This window comes from Micropterus salmoides, unplaced genomic scaffold, assembly GCF_014851395.1.
Source record: "Micropterus salmoides isolate LMB-PRFRI ecotype aquatic unplaced genomic scaffold, ASM1485139v1 Ms_hic_scaffold_16, whole genome shotgun sequence".
Taxonomy (NCBI): Eukaryota; Metazoa; Chordata; class Actinopteri; order Centrarchiformes; family Centrarchidae; genus Micropterus; species Micropterus salmoides.
This window is the reverse complement of record NW_024040707.1, coordinates 11,429,679-11,452,322: the sequence shown is the minus strand read 5'-3', so window position 1 is coordinate 11,452,322 and position 22,644 is coordinate 11,429,679. Positions and strand designations below refer to the sequence as shown.

At 41.9% G+C, this 22,644-nt stretch overlaps 1 protein-coding gene across 12 annotated transcripts in view; it reads right to left on the bottom strand.

Annotated features, from left to right (window-relative positions):
- Nucleotides 1-22,644, bottom strand: part of LOC119905259 (ankyrin repeat and SAM domain-containing protein 1A-like) — a 61,590-nt gene that overhangs the window by 14,558 nt on the left and 24,388 nt on the right. For 7 of the 12 annotated variants that reach the window (XM_038722088.1, XM_038722091.1, XM_038722096.1 and 4 more), the window contains 6 exons: nucleotides 22,290-22,333; nucleotides 21,381-21,474; nucleotides 17,311-17,822; nucleotides 7,457-7,507; nucleotides 5,955-6,024; nucleotides 2,566-2,681 (listed from right to left, as the gene is read on the bottom strand). In XM_038722088.1, coding sequence (XP_038578016.1) covers nucleotides 2,566-2,681; nucleotides 5,955-6,024; nucleotides 7,457-7,507; nucleotides 17,311-17,822; nucleotides 21,381-21,474; nucleotides 22,290-22,333 — 887 coding nt within the window. The remainder of the gene's footprint in view (nucleotides 1-2,565; nucleotides 2,682-5,954; nucleotides 6,025-7,456; nucleotides 7,508-17,310; nucleotides 17,823-21,380; nucleotides 21,475-22,289; nucleotides 22,334-22,644) is intronic. The other 5 variants (XM_038722090.1, XM_038722089.1, XM_038722100.1 and 2 more) reach the window with 5 other exon arrangements.

The window sequence follows — 22,644 nt, the reverse complement described above, 5'->3', positions numbered from 1 at the left end:
TAAAAGGGTCAACATCGACTAAGGGAAGGACACGTTGTTTAAAAGGTTACAGCTTTTTTTTTTAAAACCTCTAGTGATTTCAGGAAGCCAGGTGGTCTGTAAGCCGTGTTTAAAGAGAGAGAAATTGCCAGCTCTCCGCTTTGAAAAAAAAAGAAGAATTGGGGCTGAGGAAGGAGAGTGTGAAAGACTAGAATACAGCGAGAAAGATTAAACCCAGAGAGCAACTTCAGAGGCTTCAACACCGAATTAAACATGGGTGTTGATGACACCGGGTGAGAAGGAGAGAGGCAGATAAATGGAGGAAATGCTCTATTCACAGGTTATGTAAAGTAGGTTAAAGATTATTCACGCAAGTACGACTGTATACTGAAATCAGTCAGACACAGCTGGCTTCTACAGCTATAGGATAAATCCGTGCTATACAAGGGCATCAAATTTTCACATTTATTCTGTTATCCAACAGCATAAAGTTTCCAACTTTGTCGATATGCTGTTATTAAGAAATAGATGACAAAATGGATGGACATTTTGGCCGCCTCTCACCCACTGAGTCTCAGTAAGACTAAATCTGCTCTCTGAAGACCAAGAAGTCCTAATTTACACACATTAAATGACAAAAGACACCAATCAACACTAACCCTCATTTGGTAAGACATAAACATGGACCACAGTGTTGTCAGGTGCATAAATTCTCCCCACACCAGGAAAGAAGTAACAGGACTAAGTTAATCCATCACTACTGGAATCACTGAGAAAAAGGTGACCCATTTTAGGTTACATGAAGTTTAGCTGCAGTTGTGAACTGCCATACTGTAAAGACTGTACACTTTATTTTATTCTTTTCACTTTGGGTTCAGATTCTGCTTGTTTTTGATTTAATAATTTCTAAGCCTGTGTATGAATGTATGAATGTTAACTGGCAGTTATAAACACAAGGGCACAGATTTATCAAGAGGCCAAACGTGACGTCTGGATGTCTTGCTTCCAGGCACACTGGTCATAAAAAGGAAGATAACTTTACTCTCAATGTGCACAACAATTTAATTAAACATAACCCATCTTTAGAAGGGTCTCACTTCAGAGACAAAAGGTGGTCCAACCTCTTATTCAGTACTGAGTCCTGTGAATACTGTGGCTCATGCACCATCTTTTCGTTTCTATCATTTTAAAATTGTTTCTTTTGTGTTCTACAAACTATGATGATTTAAAAGAGTTTCAATTAAATAGCTCAACAAATATGGTGTAGAACTTTATCAAATATTAGTGCTCAGTTTTAATGTGTTTAAATTTGGGCAGCAAGGTGGACTATTTAATTAGTACTTACTCTGATTTCTCCAGTACTACACAGTAAATGTTTTTGTCAGTGATTTAAGGTAGTTGGTTCAAGTGCTAGAGTTGTGTTTTTTTATATGGTTTGAAAATGTATATGCAGCATTCTGGCTTGTATGAATATCATGTGTGATGGCCATAGTTGGATAAATTCCATAAGACAGTAGTAAAAACTATTACTATTAAACATTCATACTATTGTATATGTGAATGTTGCTGAGAGCTGTTGTCTGCCTGTCACGTTTTCTCACCAAACAAGTGAGATCAGATCAAGTGCAGTGTTTAGATGGGATGAAAACCAGCCAACACATGGCTCTTCAAGAGAAGGTATACAATAGGCCTGACGGAGGAGGAAAGAGTTTTCATCTTGACACATAAGATGGCTGTCTTCATTTCCAACATGCCCACTGGCTCAGCCTACCAGCTGGGTCCCTCATTGTCTTCTCCATCAGTCCTCATTACTGACAAAAGCAACAGAGCCAACCCATGGTGGCGTCGCACACCGTGGGCTCTATAAACTTGTCAGCTTGGCAACAGCATCCCATCGCTCACTGAGACGCTCCTCCATTCTGTCCAGGCATCAGCTGCTTCTCAGGCAGCCGGCCCACTGACCGTAAGCGAGAAGCCACGGCAGCAGCCTCCTGTGCTGGAGACGGACTGTCTGGGAGGCAGAGAGTGCGGCATAAACCCGATTCAACACACACCCGGGCATAATATAATCAAAGTAGCAGTAAACTAAATATTTGACAGCACATATCAAACTGCGTAGTGTTTAGTTGAACGGATGTGTAAATCTAGCAAACATCAATGAATGCTCTTGCCAAAGAGACTGTCACAAGAACCAGAGGAAAGGTTCCGCCATTGAATGAAGTAGTGAATGGTGAATTTTATAAAGCGTGTGATGTAATGTGTGATATTGAATTATGTGCTGATGTTTGCATATAATATTATGTAACTGCAGAAAAACAAGTCAGACTCATGATAAAGTGGGAGGGGTCATTACAGGATTTTAGCTATTTGAACTTAAGACGAAGCTAATGGGATCATCTCACTGCTAATGGAGGGTGGCGTCAATTGGATTAATGAACACAGACACAAACTGGAGTTAAGTAGGAGCAAGCGGTGAAAGAAAAGAAGGAACAGATAATAAAAGTGAGGAAAGATAATGTCAAATGAAGAGTATTAAGGTCAATTAAGGTCATTTTGGACATAATATAGAAGAAGTGAGGAACTCACCATGTAGTGCAGGTCATCAAAACCATTCAGGAGTAGTTTGCTCTCGTACTGCGGCAGCCCCACGTGCTCCAGCCAGTCTCCCACAGGCTGGTCCAGCAGCCGGCCTGCAGCACCTGCTGACAGGGGAAAGCGCTTCAGGAGGGAGAAACCTTTCAGCCGGTAGCAGCGGCACTCTGACGATGAGACGTGGCATTGCCACATCATTCTCGGCCAGCAGAGCCGCACGCACCAGCAACAGGAAGGCGGGGGAGACAGTGTCCTCTGTGGACAGGGCGTCAGCTCCCGCGGGGAAGCGGGGGCCGAACCACAGTCACCCAAGATGGATTAAAGTACCCCTGATCTCAGGGGTGAAGGTGATTATAAAAAGGGGATATTAGCTGGTGGACTACCAGCTAATATGCTCTAATTCCTGGGTATGATAGTCAGCCAGTCATGCCAACACATTTACAATCAACAAGATGCTCCCTCACTTAACTGTTGCAAAGGTAACAAAACATTTCATATCCTACAATCCAGAAAATGTCAAAATGTTTCACGGCAGGAGGTAGAATTTTCTGTCCAAAAACAAAAGCTTGCAGCTTATTTAATTAATCCCCAGTTTCGTAATGAAGACAAAAAGGTCATGACAGTGGTGGAACTTTTCCAGGGATGTGTTTCAGCCACATGGAAAGTTCTTTGGAAAACTAGTCAAGAAGCAGGTTTAATCATCAAACAGGCTCATCCCTGATTCACCCAACCTGCTCATCACATAATCCACCACTCACAGTCCAAACAGGAATCTACCTAAGAACGTGACAGTGTTCACATGGAAAGCAGCAGGACAGAAAGAAACCTGCGACACAACTGTCGTGAGTTGAGATTGATTGAGAAAAGAAGCTGAACAGTGACGGCTGTCAGCAGCCTGAGCCGAGAGGAGACTAACCTATGCAAGGACAGATGCCTTCCTCTACTCGTGTGAACACATTACTGGCATGTTTTCACTCACTTTCAAAGCAAAAAAAAACATATTTTCTAAAGTGGGAATCAGTTACTAGACACTTAAATTTGGTGTAGTTACTTTTACTCGTAATTTTATATCTGCATCTTAACTACAGTTAAAAGTTTTTATGCTCATAGGAAAGAGTAACATATCACCTAGATCTGTTTTACCTTGTGCATAAAGAAAACTGACAACTAACAACAACAAACCAATATCAAAACATGTAAAATGCACATTTTAAAGCTTATTTTTCCCCCTTTCTCATTGCTCCCTTCATCTATTCAAACTGGTGCAAAACCAGTCCTGCTTTAGAGGAGATTCCCACGTCATAAATCCCATTTTGGTCCCTCCAGAAGCTTGGAAATGTGTCAAGAAAAAAATAAAAAATCCAGTCAAGGATCCAATCAGCTACTTCAAAGAGCACTTTAGTAATAGCTGCCCCCCCAGAATGAACTCCTATGCAGACAACAGAGCCCTAAAACGGTCTCTCCTCAGTCCAGCGGCAGTCACTTCTACAAAAAGCCTCTGTAGTCCTCTCAGACCACCTAATCCTACAGATGCAGAGGTGGCGTCCTTCTATTGTCCTGGCTGTTCACAGTTCTGATGCCTGCAGTTCCTCTCTCCTCCCTTACTCACTGTCTCTCTCCCTCTCTCTCTCGCTCCCAGCACATTGCAAGCTTTACTCCACTCCTCCCTCTCTCCGAAACACTGCAGGTGGCTGCTCTTTGTCAGCGCGAGCTACCGCTTCAGCTACAGACCTCCCACCCCTCATTACTTGCATGTGCTCTTGAGTTTCTGCAGCTTCTGTGTTCAGCCTTTTCTTGCCTCACACTCGTTCGGCTTCCTCCGCCATCTCTCTCCATCTGATGTAGAAGTCAATCAGTAGAGGGGGAGAAAAGTACAAGAGACTACAGGGACAGAGTCAATCAGAGACATCCCTGCTCTCCAGTCCAACACTGAAAGGCAGCAAACACTAGACTCAATCAGAGAGGGGGAAAAAGTGAGGCGGCTTCTCACATCTCCAGCGAGTCCCTTGATGGCCGTCTGACAGCAGCTTCATTGAAACGGAGTTGTGGGCATGGCGGCTATAAGACTGAGGCTCACATACACAGAGGAGTGGATTCAGACTTTGCATGTTCATAGCAGAGAGACAGTGGCAGTGATGGGGCGCTAACTACTTACTCCAGTGGTCTCAGCTTCCCTCAAGTCCACAAAGCAAAATGAGCTCATCCCCTGACATGCATGCTGGTTAATATTTAAACAACTCATTCTAGTGCGGGGGCATAACAAACAAGAGGGGTAAAATAAGAAGACCGACAACTTTGTGCCAAGGCTGCATTGCTTGAATATATTAAAATGTGTTAGGCAAAGTGTAAACTGGAGGTGAATGTTGAATAATGTGAAAGCCAAAGGGAAGGAGTCGATTGTTCGGGTTTACTGTTACAGTCCCTGGGCACCATCCATCAACCCTGAAGACAGGCTTTTGAAAAGCCTAAAGAATAACAGCAGGGCAGGTACAGAATCCTTTACACAGACATGACATTACAGAGTGAAAAGCCAGATCTAAAAACGTTTCTCTCAGGCACTTTGGTCTTTAAAATAAAAATACACCTCGTACCTTCCAAGTTAGATTTAGAGATCACAACTTGTCCTGTCCTGGCTGCTTTTGGCTTAAAAGCAAGCTGGTTTGTGTTCACATACAAGAGCAACCACTGCCTTGAAATAAGGACAAGCCAAATTCTCTCATTCTCTAAACACACAGAATGAGAAAAACTATTCAGAAGTGGTAACTTATCATTCTCTGTAGCTGCTATTGTCCATTCCTCTCCTCATCTGCTCTATTTAAACAGACCAACTGTCTACCTGCATTGTACTTTTGTACCCAATTCTCTATTGTTAACTGAATCGCAATTTGTTTTCGGGTGCATCCTTCATTGACCATGTCTCCTCCAAAGCACCTGTTAGATTTCCCCTGAGGGCACTGATACAGATCAAATAACTTGGAGGATGATTGCAAAGCAAATCCAAGCACATATGGGGTAAAGTACAAAACATGGGTGCATAGCACATGTTTTGAGGAAATGCAGGCAACGAAAATACATTGTAAATCTGCCCACTGAAATCTCTGACTACAGCCAAAAAATGTTTTTACATTTAAACTTGCAGCGTTCGCAGTAAGATTCACAAGAGATTAATAATACAATAGTGGTGAAATTTATTACAGAGGTGACTAAAAACAGATAAAAATCAGCACTGAGAGCTAAAGAAAAATGGCCACTCCTTCAAACGTTCAGCTTTCATCGATAATTCATTTTTGAATTTGAAATAACACACTTAGATTCTAGGTGCGGCTAACATGAATAACACAATTATTCCCAGCATGCAATGGGCAAAAATTAGCATACTCTACCTGGTGTAGCATATTGCTGATCTCGGGAAAAATCAATGCCAGCACCAATCAGTGTCATGATCTTCTCGATCTGTGGACAGGAACAGAAGAGAGAGGTAAGATCCTGGAGGAGCCATCGTAGTTTAGCCTCCACCTTTCACCAGCAAAAATACAGAGAAATGCCCCCATGCCTTAAACAATACACCATCAAACGTTACAGTCACCCTGCAAATGCAAAACAGCATCATGGGCACCTTTACCGAGAGAACAGTTAGGGGTTTTAGGTGGACACAAATTTTTATTGAAGGGCATTGTAGCAACTGTGCCATGGTTGATTATCTTTACATCTCATTTATGGCCACAGCATTACAGTCATTTCTATTGGCTCTTGACTGCAGGTAGCAGATTTAAACAGACATCCCTGTCTCACAATCTGATATAAATGATCACAAAGAAAACGTTTTGTCACGGGCAACCAAGCTAAGAGCAAAAGACACAAAAACAATGTTAGATGATTGGTGCTTTTCATATATTTATAAAGGGAAAATAACTTCTAGTTAAGTTAAACTATCTGTGTCATAATGTTTGCTCCAATAACAATTAATTTTGTTTCAAGGCAACTCATAATACAAAGCACAGAGATCCTGGGAAGAAAGAGCTATAACCGAAAAAAGCCCAGATTTCCTGCAGTTTTCCTGCATATGTTTCATTTATCTTCCTAGAATGCTTGGGAATATTACTAGGCTGTTGTTGCCAAGCATAGGCACTGATATCCGCGTCATATAAATGTGAAAACACACAATAAGAATACTGGAATTTCCTTCATATGCATTCATGATTGCACTGAAGCATCAGTGGGCAAATGAGCTGCAATATTATACATATATACACATATATCACAGCAGAGAAACACAGCTTGCACTTTCAACCAATTCAAAGTATGCACTGACATTAGGAGGGCAGAAAATGAAAAGCTAGAGGCTGACAGTGCTGCCGTCACACTGCAAAGTACTGTCACTCCAGCTATCTTTATTTTGCCCTTTTGGAAATATTTTATCTGAAAGCAATTGTTTTGCCACTGGCTAGAGAGTAAAGTCCTGGCTGCTGCTCTGAAAGCCCCCAGACAGGTTATATGGGCCCATTAGTATAATAATATGAGGCAATAAAGTGCCATCAGCCGTTTGTTAGATTCTCATCATCAATCTGTATGTGGATGTTTAGCAGTGAAATGTTATGTAATTGGAAGAGAAATGCCAGTCAGAGGAGCAGAGACAGAAACCAAAATATGAAGAATGATTTATCTAGTTAAATTTGCTACTGTCGGGCTAGATAGTTAATAGTAAATCAAAGCTTCTAGACTTGCTTAGAAGAAGAAATGAATAATCACTGTGATTATATCATTCCAAAAGGGTTCATGAAACCTGAAAGGATCCCATCTACCTCTACAAAGAACGACCCAGAGGATGACAGAACCAAACCCCAAAAAGGACAAGGAGATATTTATATGAAAGTGGACGTCTTACGCAGGAATTAGATCTTCGTTGTTTTGTGGTGGAAGAAGTCGTCAGTTTCTGCTAAGAGAAAATTCAGGTTTTTGTTTTGACTTCCATCTGTACACCTACCTACACTGTACCAGCTATTTTCTGGCAAGGGGGATGTAATCATCCTGTTTTATACAAAAGATACACTACACATTTGGTGCAGAAAACATTAAACTAAATGTAATTGAAACACAATTTCAAATGGAAGACTGTACATGTCTGGTGCATAAACAATGTTTGTAATGATTAAATCAGGAAGAAGATGAAGAATCAGTCAGCCATCAGGGAAACTGAAGATCACACTCGCACTGCGCTGAAGCATGTAGTACAAAACACCTCCTATATGCTGCCTTCTCTGTTATTTTCATCTTCAGCATTAATCCTCAGCTCCCGATAGAAAAAACGCCTAATTTCTAGGAGGGAAAGGAGGAAACGAGCGGTGTGAGATAAAGGGCAGTGGGAGGATCACATTATTTCAGTTATCCGTCTGCCCAATGTTACTTCTTCAGACTGTTTGATTAGAGTCCTGCATATTGACCAGATGGTAGATTAGTCACACAAGCTCGACAAATAACCTCCATCTATCCGCACCACTTACCCACAACATCAGCCAGCATTGCTCTTACCTGAGCAAAGACCCAGATGATTCAGCAAAAGTAGGTGGCTACTGTTTGTATGAGAGCGACATTGCACGAGTCAGTCAAAATATTCACCACATACTTTTGAGGTAGTGGTCAACGGAAAATAGCATTTCCTCTTGCAGATGCAGATAATCACGCATAACATAAGCACATGGGATGTTGTATTATGTTGTACCATGAGTTTTTCCAGACTTGTACTCTCATCGTACTATAACCAGGCAGATGTAGGATAAACAGCTGGGGGACAGGGGAGGCTGGGCGTTACCATTTGGGGAACAATGGGTGACACTGAGTGGGTGGTGTCCTTATTTGGGAGTGGGTATAAGAGGTCACCAGCTTTTGTTTTTTTCACCCTCCCCACATTAAAGGACATTTTAGGGAATACTTTTTGGCGTTATTGCAGAGATAAATGAGAAGATTGATTCCACTCTCATGTCTGTTTGGTAAATACGGAGCTACCACTAGCAGCTGGTTAGCTTAGCTTAACACTGTGTCTAAAGGTAAAAACATGTGCCTACCAGCACCCTCTGAAGTCACTTAAATAAAGTTCAGATCAATACAACCAAAATAAAACACGTCAATGTGAGCTTTAAAAGGGGGACAGAGCCAGGCTAGCTGTTTCCTTCTGTTTCTAACAGTAAGCCAGGCTGTCTGCAAGCTGTAGGTTCAAATTTATTGTACAGACATGAGTGGTATTGATCTTCTCATCAAATTCTCAACAAATAAGACAAAAGAACATTCCCCAAAATGTTTAACTATTCCTTTAAACCTGCAATAACAGATTTTTTTGCTGCGTGTGAACATAACATTGAAACATTATCACCTTTTTAGCTCATTTATAACTGTTAGCAAACAGTTGCTTATTTACACATTCATCAGTTACAGAGCAACATAAGCATTTATTTGGAGTCGTGTTTGTCAGTCACCTGATGTATGTACGTCAAATATTCTCCTTTTAGCTCTGTTTTTGGTTTCTACCAACTCCTGTGGGAAATATCTGGCTCTTTAGCTGCAAAATACTCCACTCTGTTCACCAGCTAGTCGCTAACTGTGTCTGTCTGGCTTTTTTACTGTAAACAGCTGCATGCTGCTGTTGACAACGAGAGCGGTGAGAGTGAACCAAAACAGTAAAGTGGCGGACCGGACAGCTAAACAATGAGCTGAAACTTGTAAAGCTCCGTAAAGCTGGGGGCAGCTGCAGATTCAAAATAATAATTCTCTGTAGGTTCATCACCAGAGCAAGCCCTTTCACATGGTCACACTGTTTACAAGATAATTTGGTTTTGTTATTATTAAAATATGGATTATAGTCAATTCACTGCTAATAATATAAAGAGCATAAATAATAGGATGTAAAAGGTGTGTGTTCAGTTAGATATGCCTTTTCTCTGTTTTGAATTCATTACATGGTCTCAACGTGTCACGTTTAAGTTGGCCTTATAGTAACCTAAATTATTAGGCCTCAGCAGGACAACAGCATCAGAAAGCTGCTGATCAACACTGGCATTCATCAGGGGTCCAATATCCCCCCCCCCCCAATTGTGGCAACTGCTACCACTTCAGGGTACCTTTCTGAATGCCTCAAGCTGCAGTGAATAAGAAAGAAATTAAAATGACTGATTTGCATTTTCAAACAAACTAATACTGCAGGTAAGGTTAAGCCTTTTCATGTTAAACACAATGCAGTATGCTTGTGGATGCACAGCTGCACTCAGTCTTGGTGTATCAGCTTCACTTGTCCAGTATAATGGACCAGGGAATACTAGCTGGTCCACTGAGATTTTGAAGCAACTACCGTGAAGGGCAGGTGTGATATAGTGTTGGAGCTAGGTAAATATATCCTTATCAAGGGACACGGCACGGTGATTTCCTTAGAGTAAAACTCCACAACAAGAAAAAGACTAAGAAGCTTGGTACCATGAGATTTAATAGAGGAGAGAGGCAGGAATGTGTTTTTGTGCAACAGGATCGAATCAATACAAAGACCTGAAATGGAGAGGCGTCTATTGTGAGAGGGACTTTCTATGAGCGAGGAGATACAATTAACGGGGTCAGAAGTCAGCAGGGAGGTAGAGGTCAACAGCTGAAGAGCTAGCAGTGATGAGAGATGGTCAGGATAAGATTAAATACACATAAACCCATTTATCATGCCTCTCACAGCAGGACTGTTGATCTAGGATGACTGAGCAGAATAACAGCTATTTTACTGTGATTTGAAAACATAAAGTGTTTTTTCGTTATCAGCCTTGAATCTCAAACAACATGCAACTAAAGCTCAGAGGGGGGAGGGGGGAGGGGGGGGAGCTAAAGGACACCCGGCAGAGCTTATTCAGGGTGAAACAAAAAGTTTCTGTAGAGTAAGTGTGCCCAGACCACCGGCCTCAAATTGGCAAGCTGGCACCAAAATGAGGCTTGGATGAAAACTATGGACTAGTGAATGGCATCAAGGGGAACACAAGCACACCACCGTCTAAAGCAGGTGCCAACACCTCAATGCCACAGTGGGACAAAGCACTGTCAGCAGTCCCATCAACATACTCCTGAAATAGCCCAATGTCATGCTTGTGTTTCCAGGAACAATGTCCCGTCCACACAACTTCAAAACTTTGCTAACTCATCCCTAAAGGGCATAGATATATAAATATATATCTTCCAACAAGTTGACATAGGGTTGAAATCCTTTGTAGAACTTCAATCTTCATTGACTAGACCGGAAGAACACTAAGTAGTGGCTGCATGTCTCAGCCCCCTGTGGCTCTCCTGTGTTCTCCCCCTGTTGGGGATTAGAGAATAGATTTCCCCTGCCGGTTGAACGGGCCGTGACACACACCCACAGATTGGTTTGATCTCAGCAGGTCGAACACATGAGACTTCTCGGTAACAAAAACAGCAAGGCCACTTTTCTCCTCACAGAAAATAAAACGTACGGCAAATCCGCAATGAGTTCATGAACAAGGCAATACAAGAAGGCAAACAAGAACAAAGAATTGCTGCCTGAATTGCCTGTAGAGCTAAAAATGCCACCGAGAATTAACTTTTTAAAGAACACACTCAACGGTAGAAGGACAACATGAGGGAGAGGCTTGAGCTTTCCCCTATTCTACAGTACTATATTTAGCAAGTAAAGCAACACGCTTCAATGAACGCACCTATTGAAGAGGCTTTACAAGAAATATAATATCCCAAAAAAAAAAAAAAAACTAGAAAGCATCAATTATTTTCCCCATTCAATTCAATCATGGCAGGTAGACGAGATTAATGAGTCTAGTGGAGATGCTGCCTTTAAGGAAATCAATACTCACAAAAGCTGGTTTCATAATGGCTACTGGATCTGTGGAATGCGAATCGAAAATGAAGTTGAAGTGAAATGGGGCCGAGGATGGCAGGCGGCCCTCTCCCTCTGTCTATGTCTATAGTTCTGTCTCCCTCTCTCTCCTCCCATCTGTGGAGCTCAGTTTGCTGGCCCACACAATGTGCCCCCCTGGATTGTCATCTTCAGTCTGATCCCGAGGACCAAGACCAACCCGCATTAGCATGCGCTTTACACACCAGTACACACCCTGCATGTAGAGCACAAAACACACACACACACACACACACACACACACACACACACACACACACACACACACACACACACACACACACACACACACACACACACACACACACACACACACACACACACACACACCTCCTTAAATGGCGAGATGCATAGGCCAAGACCTCATGCAAGTCAAATCTCCTTGTCTTGAGACCAAGGAGGGGGTGAAAGAGTAAGACAGATATAGAAAGAAAAGGGATGAGAGTGTGAGAACAGGAATATTTAGCAAACTTGATTCAAAAAAGAAAAAGATGTTTTTTTTAAAAAGGGGTGTGTGTATGTGTTAGGGGGTGGGTTTGGTAATGTCCTGGGACCCCTTGCCCCCAAATGCTGTCACACAGCTCAGTAGAGTGTTCCAGAGCAGCCAGTTGTGACCAGCAAGATGGCTGCCACAGCATCTCCAGAGCCACGGCAAAGAAAACACTGTCGATGGAGCAATATGGGCCGAGGAGAGGGCTGAGGGAGAACGAATAGAGACGGGAGTTTTCAGTTTTCACAGGACACTCCCTACATCATTAAAGAGAGTGCAGGCTACGTTACGCCCAATCAAACTTTAACTGCTTTCCCCACACACTCCTCTCTGTCATTTGCAATGCACTTTAAATCAGCAGTGTGAATATTTCCATTTAAAGCAAATGCCGGCTTATTCCCTGAAAGGAAAAGAAGAAGAAAGATCCGGGGCTCTTTCCTTTGGCTTTCATCTCAGAGCTCCCAGGCATCTGAATCACTGTTCAAGTGAGAAGAAGTAGGCTTCCGAGTTCATTAACATTGACTAAGGCTCCGAAATTGTCTTTCAGAAATCCTAGCAGGCTGCCAACCAAGGCTTCTAATAAACAAGTCATTACTATCTAAAAAAAATACCTAATCTCATGTGGGGGGGGGAATTCTAAATGATGCAGATAACCCCACCTTTTCTAAGAGCAATGATTGCAACTTGCCACCTGCAGTGTGGCTTACACTTTGTATATTGCAGTTAGGGTTTGAACCTTACGAATTCATTCTAGCTGACAACGCATGAATGTGAGATCTGTTGGTCGAGCTGACAGGCTGCTTCACGCACAAATACAGTCTATACACAGTCTGACAGGCAGCATGACAAGGAGCCTGCACATACATGAGACCAATCAGAGGCAGAGTTCATGGTAGACTCCTCGGGGGAGGAACAGGACTGACAACTACAGCAGAATCGTACAATCGTACGTTGTAAAGGTTGAATGCATTGTTAGTACCATCTAGGGCTGCACAATTAGTCTAAATATTCTCGACATCGCAAAAGTGCAATATCTAAATCGCAGAAGCTGCAATTGTTTAATGAAGGTAAAATGAGTGACAAAACAGCATTATAATGAAGTACTGTAGTGCTGCAGAGAATAATTATTCCCACTAATTGTGAATCATATCGCGATTATTGCAGTATGATCTTTTTTTTACAATATCATGCAGCCCTAGTATCATCCCAAAACAAATGTAATTTTGTATCAGGCAGACTGGAGAGAAAATAAAATGTACTCCCATAGGATGATTGTATAATTAAGGATGAACTGTGATGCTCTTTTCCAGCAGCCTACTTTAGGAATTTAAATAAGCTTTCAGGCATTCAGAAGAACTTAAATCTGGCCAGTTCAATCAGTAAAACACACTAGTATGGTGCATGCAGAAAATTAGGCCATTGTCTGAAGTGCATCTCCTTTTCACAGATAAGATCTCTTCTTCCGTTAGAAGCCAACAATACAACCTGTTCTCCTGCCTCATGGGAGGGCACGCATGTGCAAGAGGACAGCGATACCTTCTGTTTTGCATCCTCCTCTGCAGCCCTTTTATTTTACAACTAGATTAATTCTCAAGGCCAGTCCATTCAATTCGTATGGTACAAAAGCACCAGGCGAAGACAACAGAAGAGCTACAGGATTATTACTGGATTCTGAGGGCATTGGGGAAGAGCAGCAATTTCTAATAACCGAGTAATGTCATGCTTGCCTTAATCCTGTCACGCTCTCCAAGGCCACATCCCTGAGATACAGTCTGAGGAGGTGAGGTGTTCGTTAAACTGGGTAATTAGACTGTACAGTGCCCTGCCTGTGACCACAAAGTCTGAAAGGCGAATTTAAAAGATTCAAACACACAAAATGTGTCTATAATATCATAAGCAAAAACCTAGAATACCAAGAGGATTTTCATCTTTTATCATAAGAAATCGGTCATAAATAATATTAAAAGACCACACTTTAGGTTTTGGTACATTTTGATTGGAGTTTGTTATCAATTATGAGAGAGCTAGACTGATTAATCATCCAGGCCAATATAAATAAACACAGTTTAATGAAACATGATTTAAAAGAATTAATTGTAGAATTAAAAATACTACAGTATATGCCCACATATAACACTTAGTTGCAGCCCTAAGTACTATACACAAACATAACACAGACTAGTCGAAACAGTACGTTACTGCTCTACCCTATATTGGATTTTTATGACATATTTATTTATACATGATAAATATTGATATATCGGCCAATATTGTACTTTACCCAAACAGTAACAATAGTTTTGATAAGGTTCCCTTAAATTTGTTTTTTTAAGTAATTATGAAAAATACTGGGCATTTTATAGTGAAAAATAAACTTTTCACTACTCTGGTGGACAAACTATACAACTAGTGACACTGTTTCCAACAAATCTTTGGCGTTTCTGTACTTAATTTACTTGGCTGACATACTAATATATCCGCAATGACCAACCTAATATCAGCCAATTTATCGGCTGGGCTCCAGTTACTACAGTATTGAGGAATGTCATAAGGATTACAGAATTGTTCCTATTGGCTAAAACTTCAAGGATCGAGAAGCCAACATAATGAGCACACTATCATGGAGGTATGTTCTTAACCATGGAATTCACTGACTGCATACAGAGAAGTACTCAAGGTCAGTTTTTGTTAATAACTTTAGTCAAATACTACCTTCAAATTTCAGAGAGTGTCTCCTTGGCAGACGTTGACAAAACTATAAAGTAAAGTTATGTTGTGGATGTTTGCTTAAGTCTGGCACTGCTGAAGCAGATCAAGGCGTAAACCTTCCTTGTGGTGCTCACAGCTATAAAATCCCAAAGACAAGGCTACAGCGACTGTACACATGAACTAATGAGTCATGCTGCCAAGGTGTTGTGCTTTGCCTTCAGGCCAGAAAAGTGTTTTGAACTTTGATAAGGCTTCTGTATAAGGCCTTGCACACTGGCCCCTCCTCCATCGTGAGTGTTGACAGAAGCACCTCCAGACAGAAGAAACATCAGGGCAATTTGCTGTCATGCATAAATGCCCCCCAAAGACATTATGCTGTGGGCCAGTATGACGGATATCAACCTCTATCAGTGAGCTCAGAACGTCAACACAACAGCTGGTATAGTTTATGGCTGCACATAACTGAAATAAATTATAAAATCACACTTTCACAGTACAGACGAGTACATGATCTAATAAGAGAAAAGACCTAACAATAAGGCCTAGCAAGGAGGTATATAATACAGCAATGAACAAATTTGCAACAATAATACATCATTCAGAAAGTTGTTCAGGCTGGGCAAAAAAACAACTAGAAGCTAGAAAGAAAATCTCAGAACACTGTTGTTTAATAATTTTATCAGTGGTAGTAATCAACAACCTATTATAGCTTTGAGGATATTCTTTGTATGTAATTCAATTTTCCCATACATAACCACATCCACAAATCAGGCCTGCTCTGCCTGCCTCCTAATACCAGAAAGGTTAGGGAGGTGATCAAAACTGTGGACGACTGACTACCCGCGTACAAACCACAGCGAAGAGCAGCCAAGATATCAACCTCAAAGCCGCTATTAGCTCAGCTCACTGGGGCTATTCTGACAGGGTCATGGAAAGGAAAGCCAGGCAGCAATACGATCTCCTCGCTGTGGAGAGAAAGCATTAGCGGTGCTATCTGAGCTCATGATTTGCTCCATCTGTCACCATAAATGAAATGTGTAAATCATCTCTCATGGACCAGGCTGCACTGCGGTACGGCAGCATAGGAAAAGTTGTGAAAGAGATGCACGATCTCAGCAATAGAAACAGAGCAGTGTATTAACAATGCAGGGGACACTGGTGTATAGCTTATGATAACACTTAATTGAGTAGCTTTGAGGATATCATTAAGCCTGCCAACAATAAGAGGATTGTTGTAGGAGACTGGAGAAAGAGCATAAAGAGGAAACCATGTTAAATGCTCAGGCGTGTATGCCTGGATCTACCTCAGCTCATTCACTATTATATATGCTTTATCTATCTCATAGATATAAGTATAGTTATAAAAAAATATGCTGACCTAACAATGTGATGCAAGTGATACGCAAGCTTCTTGTGTATCTCAAACAGCACAGTCTAGAAAATATCAAAAAGGTTTTAAGAAAACCCGGAATAATCCTATACTTGCTCAGTGGTGTGTGTTGTGATGGGTTGTCTCTGCAGAGACTCTGGTTGTTTTCTGAAACCTTTGCAAGAAAAGGAGACAAGAGCTGAAGTGAGACAGATCTGCAGCTCGTAGGTTCTCTCTGAATCTCAATTTCCAAATCTCCGTCTCTTGTCTTACTCTCTTCAGCTTCTCAGCTGTTTTATCCCCATCCTTCTAGTCTCCTCTAATCTCTCCTCTCTGTGGCTCGACTCAGCTCCTTATCTACGTCCCAGACAAAGCATTAAAGTGCCGAATGGAAGGATATATTTAGTTATGAATATCCACGGTGATAACAAACACAAGGCAGGATTGGGAAAATAAAATTCCACCAATTTCAAGGCCAAGTTAAAGTGTCAATACGGAATTTGCAGACCGTTTTTCATACGGCATGTGTAGCAAAAATACATTTCTCAAGAATTTGGAATTGTACTAATCTAAATAATTTCACTATTTACATGTACAAACACTTTTTCACATCAAAGTCGTTGTGTTTGCTGAAGGTATGTGTTTTGCGTTGCAAAGAGTCTCCCTCAAGACAACAGGTGGCTTTGAGTTGACAGAACGAGAACAGAGTTGTTTACAGCTGATACTGAGGTTTTCATTCAATCTTTCATTTTGTAGTTGTGGACAAATGTCTTGCGGCTGCAGCGCAAGCACAAGCTAGGCCTAACAAGTGGGGCTTTGTAAAAATAAAGGACATACTGCGCACCAGAGGAATCATGGACAATATGCTCATACAACTTACATACATATGGATTCATGCTCAAAAATCCTCTCTTGAAATAAGAGATTTTCACGTGGGAACAATCTGTGTCCATGAATTGGTGTATTATATTAGCAGGGCATCATAATGCATGCTTTCCACATGATGCAAATGGTTTGCTTCTTATGGCTTTTCATGAACAGTTTTTAGTAAACAACACTCTCACTAATTTCTGTTTCAATATATTTTTACATGTGTTTTTAGGTCCCTACCTGGTGTCAAGTATTTTTTATTTTTTTTGGAAAAGCTTTATCTATATTCTGATGAAACATTTTGTAGTTAGATTGTTGAAGAAACTGTTGCATTTAAACCTTTAAAAATCTTTCACAGTTATTTCCCAAACAGGGTAGAGACCAAACACTTACCTCGTCCCATTCTGAGGTGAAAGAGGGAGATTTCTCAAGCCTCTTCTTGTCAGTGCTACAGTTAGAAACAGACTCGCTACGGTTTCCCAGTCCTCCTTCCTCCTCACTAGGAGGCGACACGAGCAAGTCAGAGTCAGACTTTGAGAGGCTGCGTGCCAGCTTCAGGTCCCCAGGAGGGCGCATCCTAACGGCAGACACTGCCCCAGCCCCTGAGTCTCTGGGCTCCTTGTTCACAGTTGCATAAATTGCTTTTGGATCACAGTCTGTCAGGATGGCAGCCATACTGGGACGGCTAGGTGGCGGTGCAGGTGCAGGTGGTGGTGAAGGTGCTGCTACTTCCGCTTTTACTTTGGGAATTTTTCTTGGGTCTGGTTGGCCCTGGCTGGATGGCTGAACACCCGGAAGTTTGAAGGGCTCCTCACGGCAGTCGAAGACAGGGGAGGATCCGTGCAAAAGGCCAGTGAACTGCTCCGGCACACCTGCTCCCTGATCCTGGCTGATCTGCGAGTTATCTAGAGAAAGAGAAGAGGAATGAGCAAAGTCAGTGACAAAGAGTATTTTGTGAGTGCTGGAAAGTGGACGTCTAACTGGAAGTGCAGATCCTTAGAGCAGGACTAATAAGAAACCGCCCACACAAGCCCAGAAACAGATCTGTAATTGTTTCCTACCGGGAGTGACGGAGAGAAAAAGAGGGAGAGAAGGAGCAAGGAGAAGGCGTATGTTGGCTGGAGAAATAACAGAATTCCAAACCCAGCTTGCAGCCGTCTGACAACTATCCGCTGGGGCCTGACTGCCTCACGTCACAGGCCTACTTGTCTGTTAGGTCCATATTCCCCAAAATGACACAAGACTAAGATTTCCCACAGGCTACTGACTAAACCTTCATGCAAACACTCTCACAGCCAACCACAGGACATAACAAACAAAACAGAGTAAACAGCAGAAAATGAACAAGATGACTGAAAAATCACCAAGGAGTGAAACTTCAGCTGCCTCCTCCAAAGAAAACAAATACGTAATGAGACTGAACGGCACAAACAATTAAAAACAATTAGATTTTCCTCCTCCCTCTTTCTGAGGAATTAACTGCCACGTAAGCCTCTTTTCCACAATCAAATCAGCCACGGGACGACAGTGTCCGTAGTCATCTACGCAGTGGTTTTAAAAAAAAATAAAAATCAACCCTTTTGCACTGTAGAGGTGCGTGTTGTTGTCTGCAGTGTGACCAGTGTTTCCTGGCTTCTAATTCGAGACCCTAATGGTGGCTCAGGAATGGAAATTTGAATCGCCCTATCCTCCAGCAGCGAGACTCCTGATAATTAGCCATGTGACACATGGTGAAGGAGTGTGTGTGTGTGTGTGTGTGTGTGGACTGTCTCTGCTTGGGTGACAGGGTCAGGGTGTTTGGTGACAGGGAATCTGGGGCAGTGACACCACAGGAAAAAGTAGCAACCTGTTGCAGCACTTTGTTTGCCCTTCACAGAAGAGTTTTAGCCGATGTTCTGCTGCCCTTGTGTGGCTTGCTCGGCTATTTCACAACCTACTGTTCAAAGACTGAAAACATCAAAAACAGCTGGCTGTCAAGGAGTCATATCTACAGAACATGGGGTAGGAGGAAGTGTACCACTCAACTGCTTGACACGCAAACTCACTCCAACTTCACAAAGCTGCCCCATTACTGTTTCAGGGACCATTTGTAGAGAGGGAATGCGCCAAACAACGCCCTAAACTCATTTTTCATAAGTTCCTAAACACTTGAAAATCAAGGAAAAGTGTGTGTGGGTGTTTGTGTGTGTAATGAGGGGTGAGTGAGTGTATTCTGCACATATGTCAGGGCCACAGCCAAACACCCACCCTCTCCTTAGCAGCTAGGAAGCGTGAACGCCCAATGAGCACATCAGTGGTGTTAACCCTTGCCGAGACCACTGCACCCCATGCTCGCACAGTTCTACAGTAGAAAATGTGCGCAGACACAAATCTGATGTTATTGCTGCTCTTATAGATGGGTGAGGTCACCACACAGGTGGGATGTGTATTTCAGTTGGCAACGACAGCTCCATAGCTTTCTAATGATGTCATGATTGTTTTGCAGACACTGCTGCAGTGCCGGCGCTGGCCGTCACTCCTCCACCATCTACGTAGTCCAAAGTCAGTTCATGCACTGGAAACTCTGCTGTTTTTATTTATTGTAGTTTCAATTACATTTAACTCTGGGTCATGTACTGCAGAAAGTCAATAATAACAAACTAAAGGCCATCTTATTCATATTTGGACATTTACAGTGAAACAAGTAAACAAATACCTCTATTGACAGTGCAGTTCAATAAGAAAAACAGTCCCTGTTATCATGTTCAACAGCATACACATGATGATTATGTAAAAGCCATGTTAGCAAGTACATGAGTAAAACTAATAATTACAACCACTAACAAACAAGCAAACTACGGCACCTAAACTGATACATCTGGTTAAAGCAACGGTTCTGACAATTTGGAGTCAATTTCACTGTAGTTCAACTATACATTTCTAAAGCAACCAATCAAAGCTTTGGACTCGTGAGAAAAATCCTTTGGAAACACTATAAAACACAACACAGAGGTGGAAATCTGTTGGGAAACACTATATTCCTGCTGAGAACAGCAATGTGTTTGTGACAGATGATAAACACACGCTCGTATCGCTGACCGTGGATATATCTCCTCCACCTGCCACAGAACGCTGAGGTCTGGTCCCACTCTGTCCACACAGGGGGAAGAAATCGGATCTCAGATCCTCAATCAAAATGAAAATCATATTTACACGAGCAAAACTAACATTTAGGCTCAGCCAGCTGTCTGGTTTTATGTAAGACCACAGAACTTGCTAATGACGTGCAAACAGAAACCAAAAAGAGAAAAATCATCACAAAGTGGTACTCGCATATGAACCAAACTTGTGGTTTTTGTGGCTTTAAAAGAGGGAGAGGAGAATATAACTTGAGAGTCACTTAAGGACAATATGCGAAGAAGGAAATGAAAGCCCCTCCGTGCCCTAAACTGACTCAATTATTCTTAAATCCTGTGGCAAAACAAAACAGCTTTTGTCAGACGTTCAACATCAGTTTTAATGTTTAAACTCACTAGGGTGAATGATCTGATGGTCATTTGCACACATCCAATGTTTACATCAAGATGTCAAGATACATTTGATTATGAACTAAGATTAGATGTCACCTCCTGCTTGTAAAACAATGTGTCCACAGATCAGTAGCTAAAATGTAAAAACATTAAAAAAGGGCTATATACACACACGTGAAAGGTGCAATGACACTGTACCAAGACTGAATGCAAACAAACTGAAATGTGTCCTATTGGTTTTAACTACCATCATCAGATAATTTCAAGAAGCACTAAAATCAAGAAGGTTAAGGACCTGGTATACTGATGTTGTTATACATTTTTTGAGACAAAAAAGCATCAAACTATTTCTACAGTACCTAAAACATTAAACAAGCACTTCAAAACTATGATAAAATAATCACTCCCTCCTGAAAACAGCATTATCAATTCAGCTTGCCTACCATGCTTCTTCCTGCAGTTCCGTTTGCAAACATGCTACAAAATAATTATTCAATAAAAGATATCTGCATGCGAGTCAGCAAAAGACCCAGAGGCCATGCTCCTTACCTCCGCTCCCTTCTAAACTGGAAGACGTGGCATTTACAGCTTTAAAGCGGGATGCGAACCTTGAGATAGGAATGTCGTAATCTGATCAAGAATTCTGTTTCATATTGGAATTGAAACGAGTCTTGCCCACTTGCCAGGGAATGTCAATCAGCCAGCTTCTGACGAGCCAAATCCGCTCTGCTGCTCGAGAATGCCAGTCATGCATTTCCTGGCAGCGCTAATCCAAGCCAGCCCATTTCACCCTGCAAACTCAAATGCATTTTTCCCATTTCATTGACATGCTTGGCTTGTCTTTTTGCAACTCTGACGTGTCCAGTCCAGCTCTTCTTACACTCCAAGCTTTGCCAGCAGCAGTTGCTGTTCCTTATTAGGTTACTAAAATTTGAGGACAGTGGTCAAACTCACCTCCAGGTGCCCGAGGGCCCACCCGGCCAGGAGGTTGCAGGGAGTCTCTCGTCTTGCTTGGGGCTCTGAGGTCGTTTGGGGTAGAGGGTTTACGCTGAAGCGGGACAGAAGAGAAAAAAATTGAGAGTTTACTTACACCTGCCATTTAAAACATACCTCCCAAACCCCTACCTGTGTTGCAAGATAATCACATTAGCATTAGCATTGCAGTTAACAAATGAATAACCCAGGCTAATCATTCGGCTAGCTTAACAAGAAACGAAGACGGTATCCGATTGATTTCATGCATGGCAGTACTGGTGGCAGGTTTTCCTACATTAGCCGTGCTGTGGCTAGGCTTGCAAAGCTCTAGATTAGAGTAGAGAGGATGGCATGCTGCTCATTTATTATGATTAGGCAGCTGAGGAGCACAGCTAATCCAATAGGAGCTTGGAATAAAAGATGCGAGCAGATATTGTAGGTAGCAGGTGGGGTTGTAGGTGTGTGGCAGCAATAATAAAAGCTGCTAACTGGATGATAAATTGAAAAGGGCAATAAAATAACATATGGTGGGACAATAAATAGAAGAGGCAGGTTTACACAGACACCCGGTTATGAGGGCCAGTTTAAGGTGACTCAATCTCTGACTGTGATGAGACTTTCATCTTCATTATATAACCTGCTATGGTCATATGGTCATGCTCCAGATATGCAATTCGAACTGCAGGGGGACACTGTTCTCTGACTGTCAAAACTCCATCCATATGGGTTTTGTACAACAACGTAAACAAAGAGGTTTAATGAAAGAATTTGGCAAGGGGCAGGCATAAAAAAATAAGACAAAATTATTGCCAAACTTAAGCCTATTGTTTGATGTGATGTAGGAGTTAAGGATGTAAATATGAGAAGAAGGAAAATAGAAGAATTTACCTGAGGTAGGACACTGTTGGAAGACTGAATAGTGGTGTTCTCGACTAAGGAGACAGAAGACATAGGAGTTAGGACATAGTTTGAGCAGATGAAAAATGATCTTGGTCCATCCAGAGTTCAATTACTCAACATATCTTCAGTTTTTCAGACAACGTATTGCCAGTTCTAACTGTCAGGACAGACATTGTGCTGAGAGAAAGAGTGAAAGTGATGTATAATAAAACCATGTATTATGCATGCAGACATATCGGGCTACAAGTCAGACAGACTTCAGATTAATCTCCCTGTCATTTAAACAGCGCTGGATAAGCAGACGTGATAAAACAGATGGAAAAGGGATTGCTTTTTAACATTT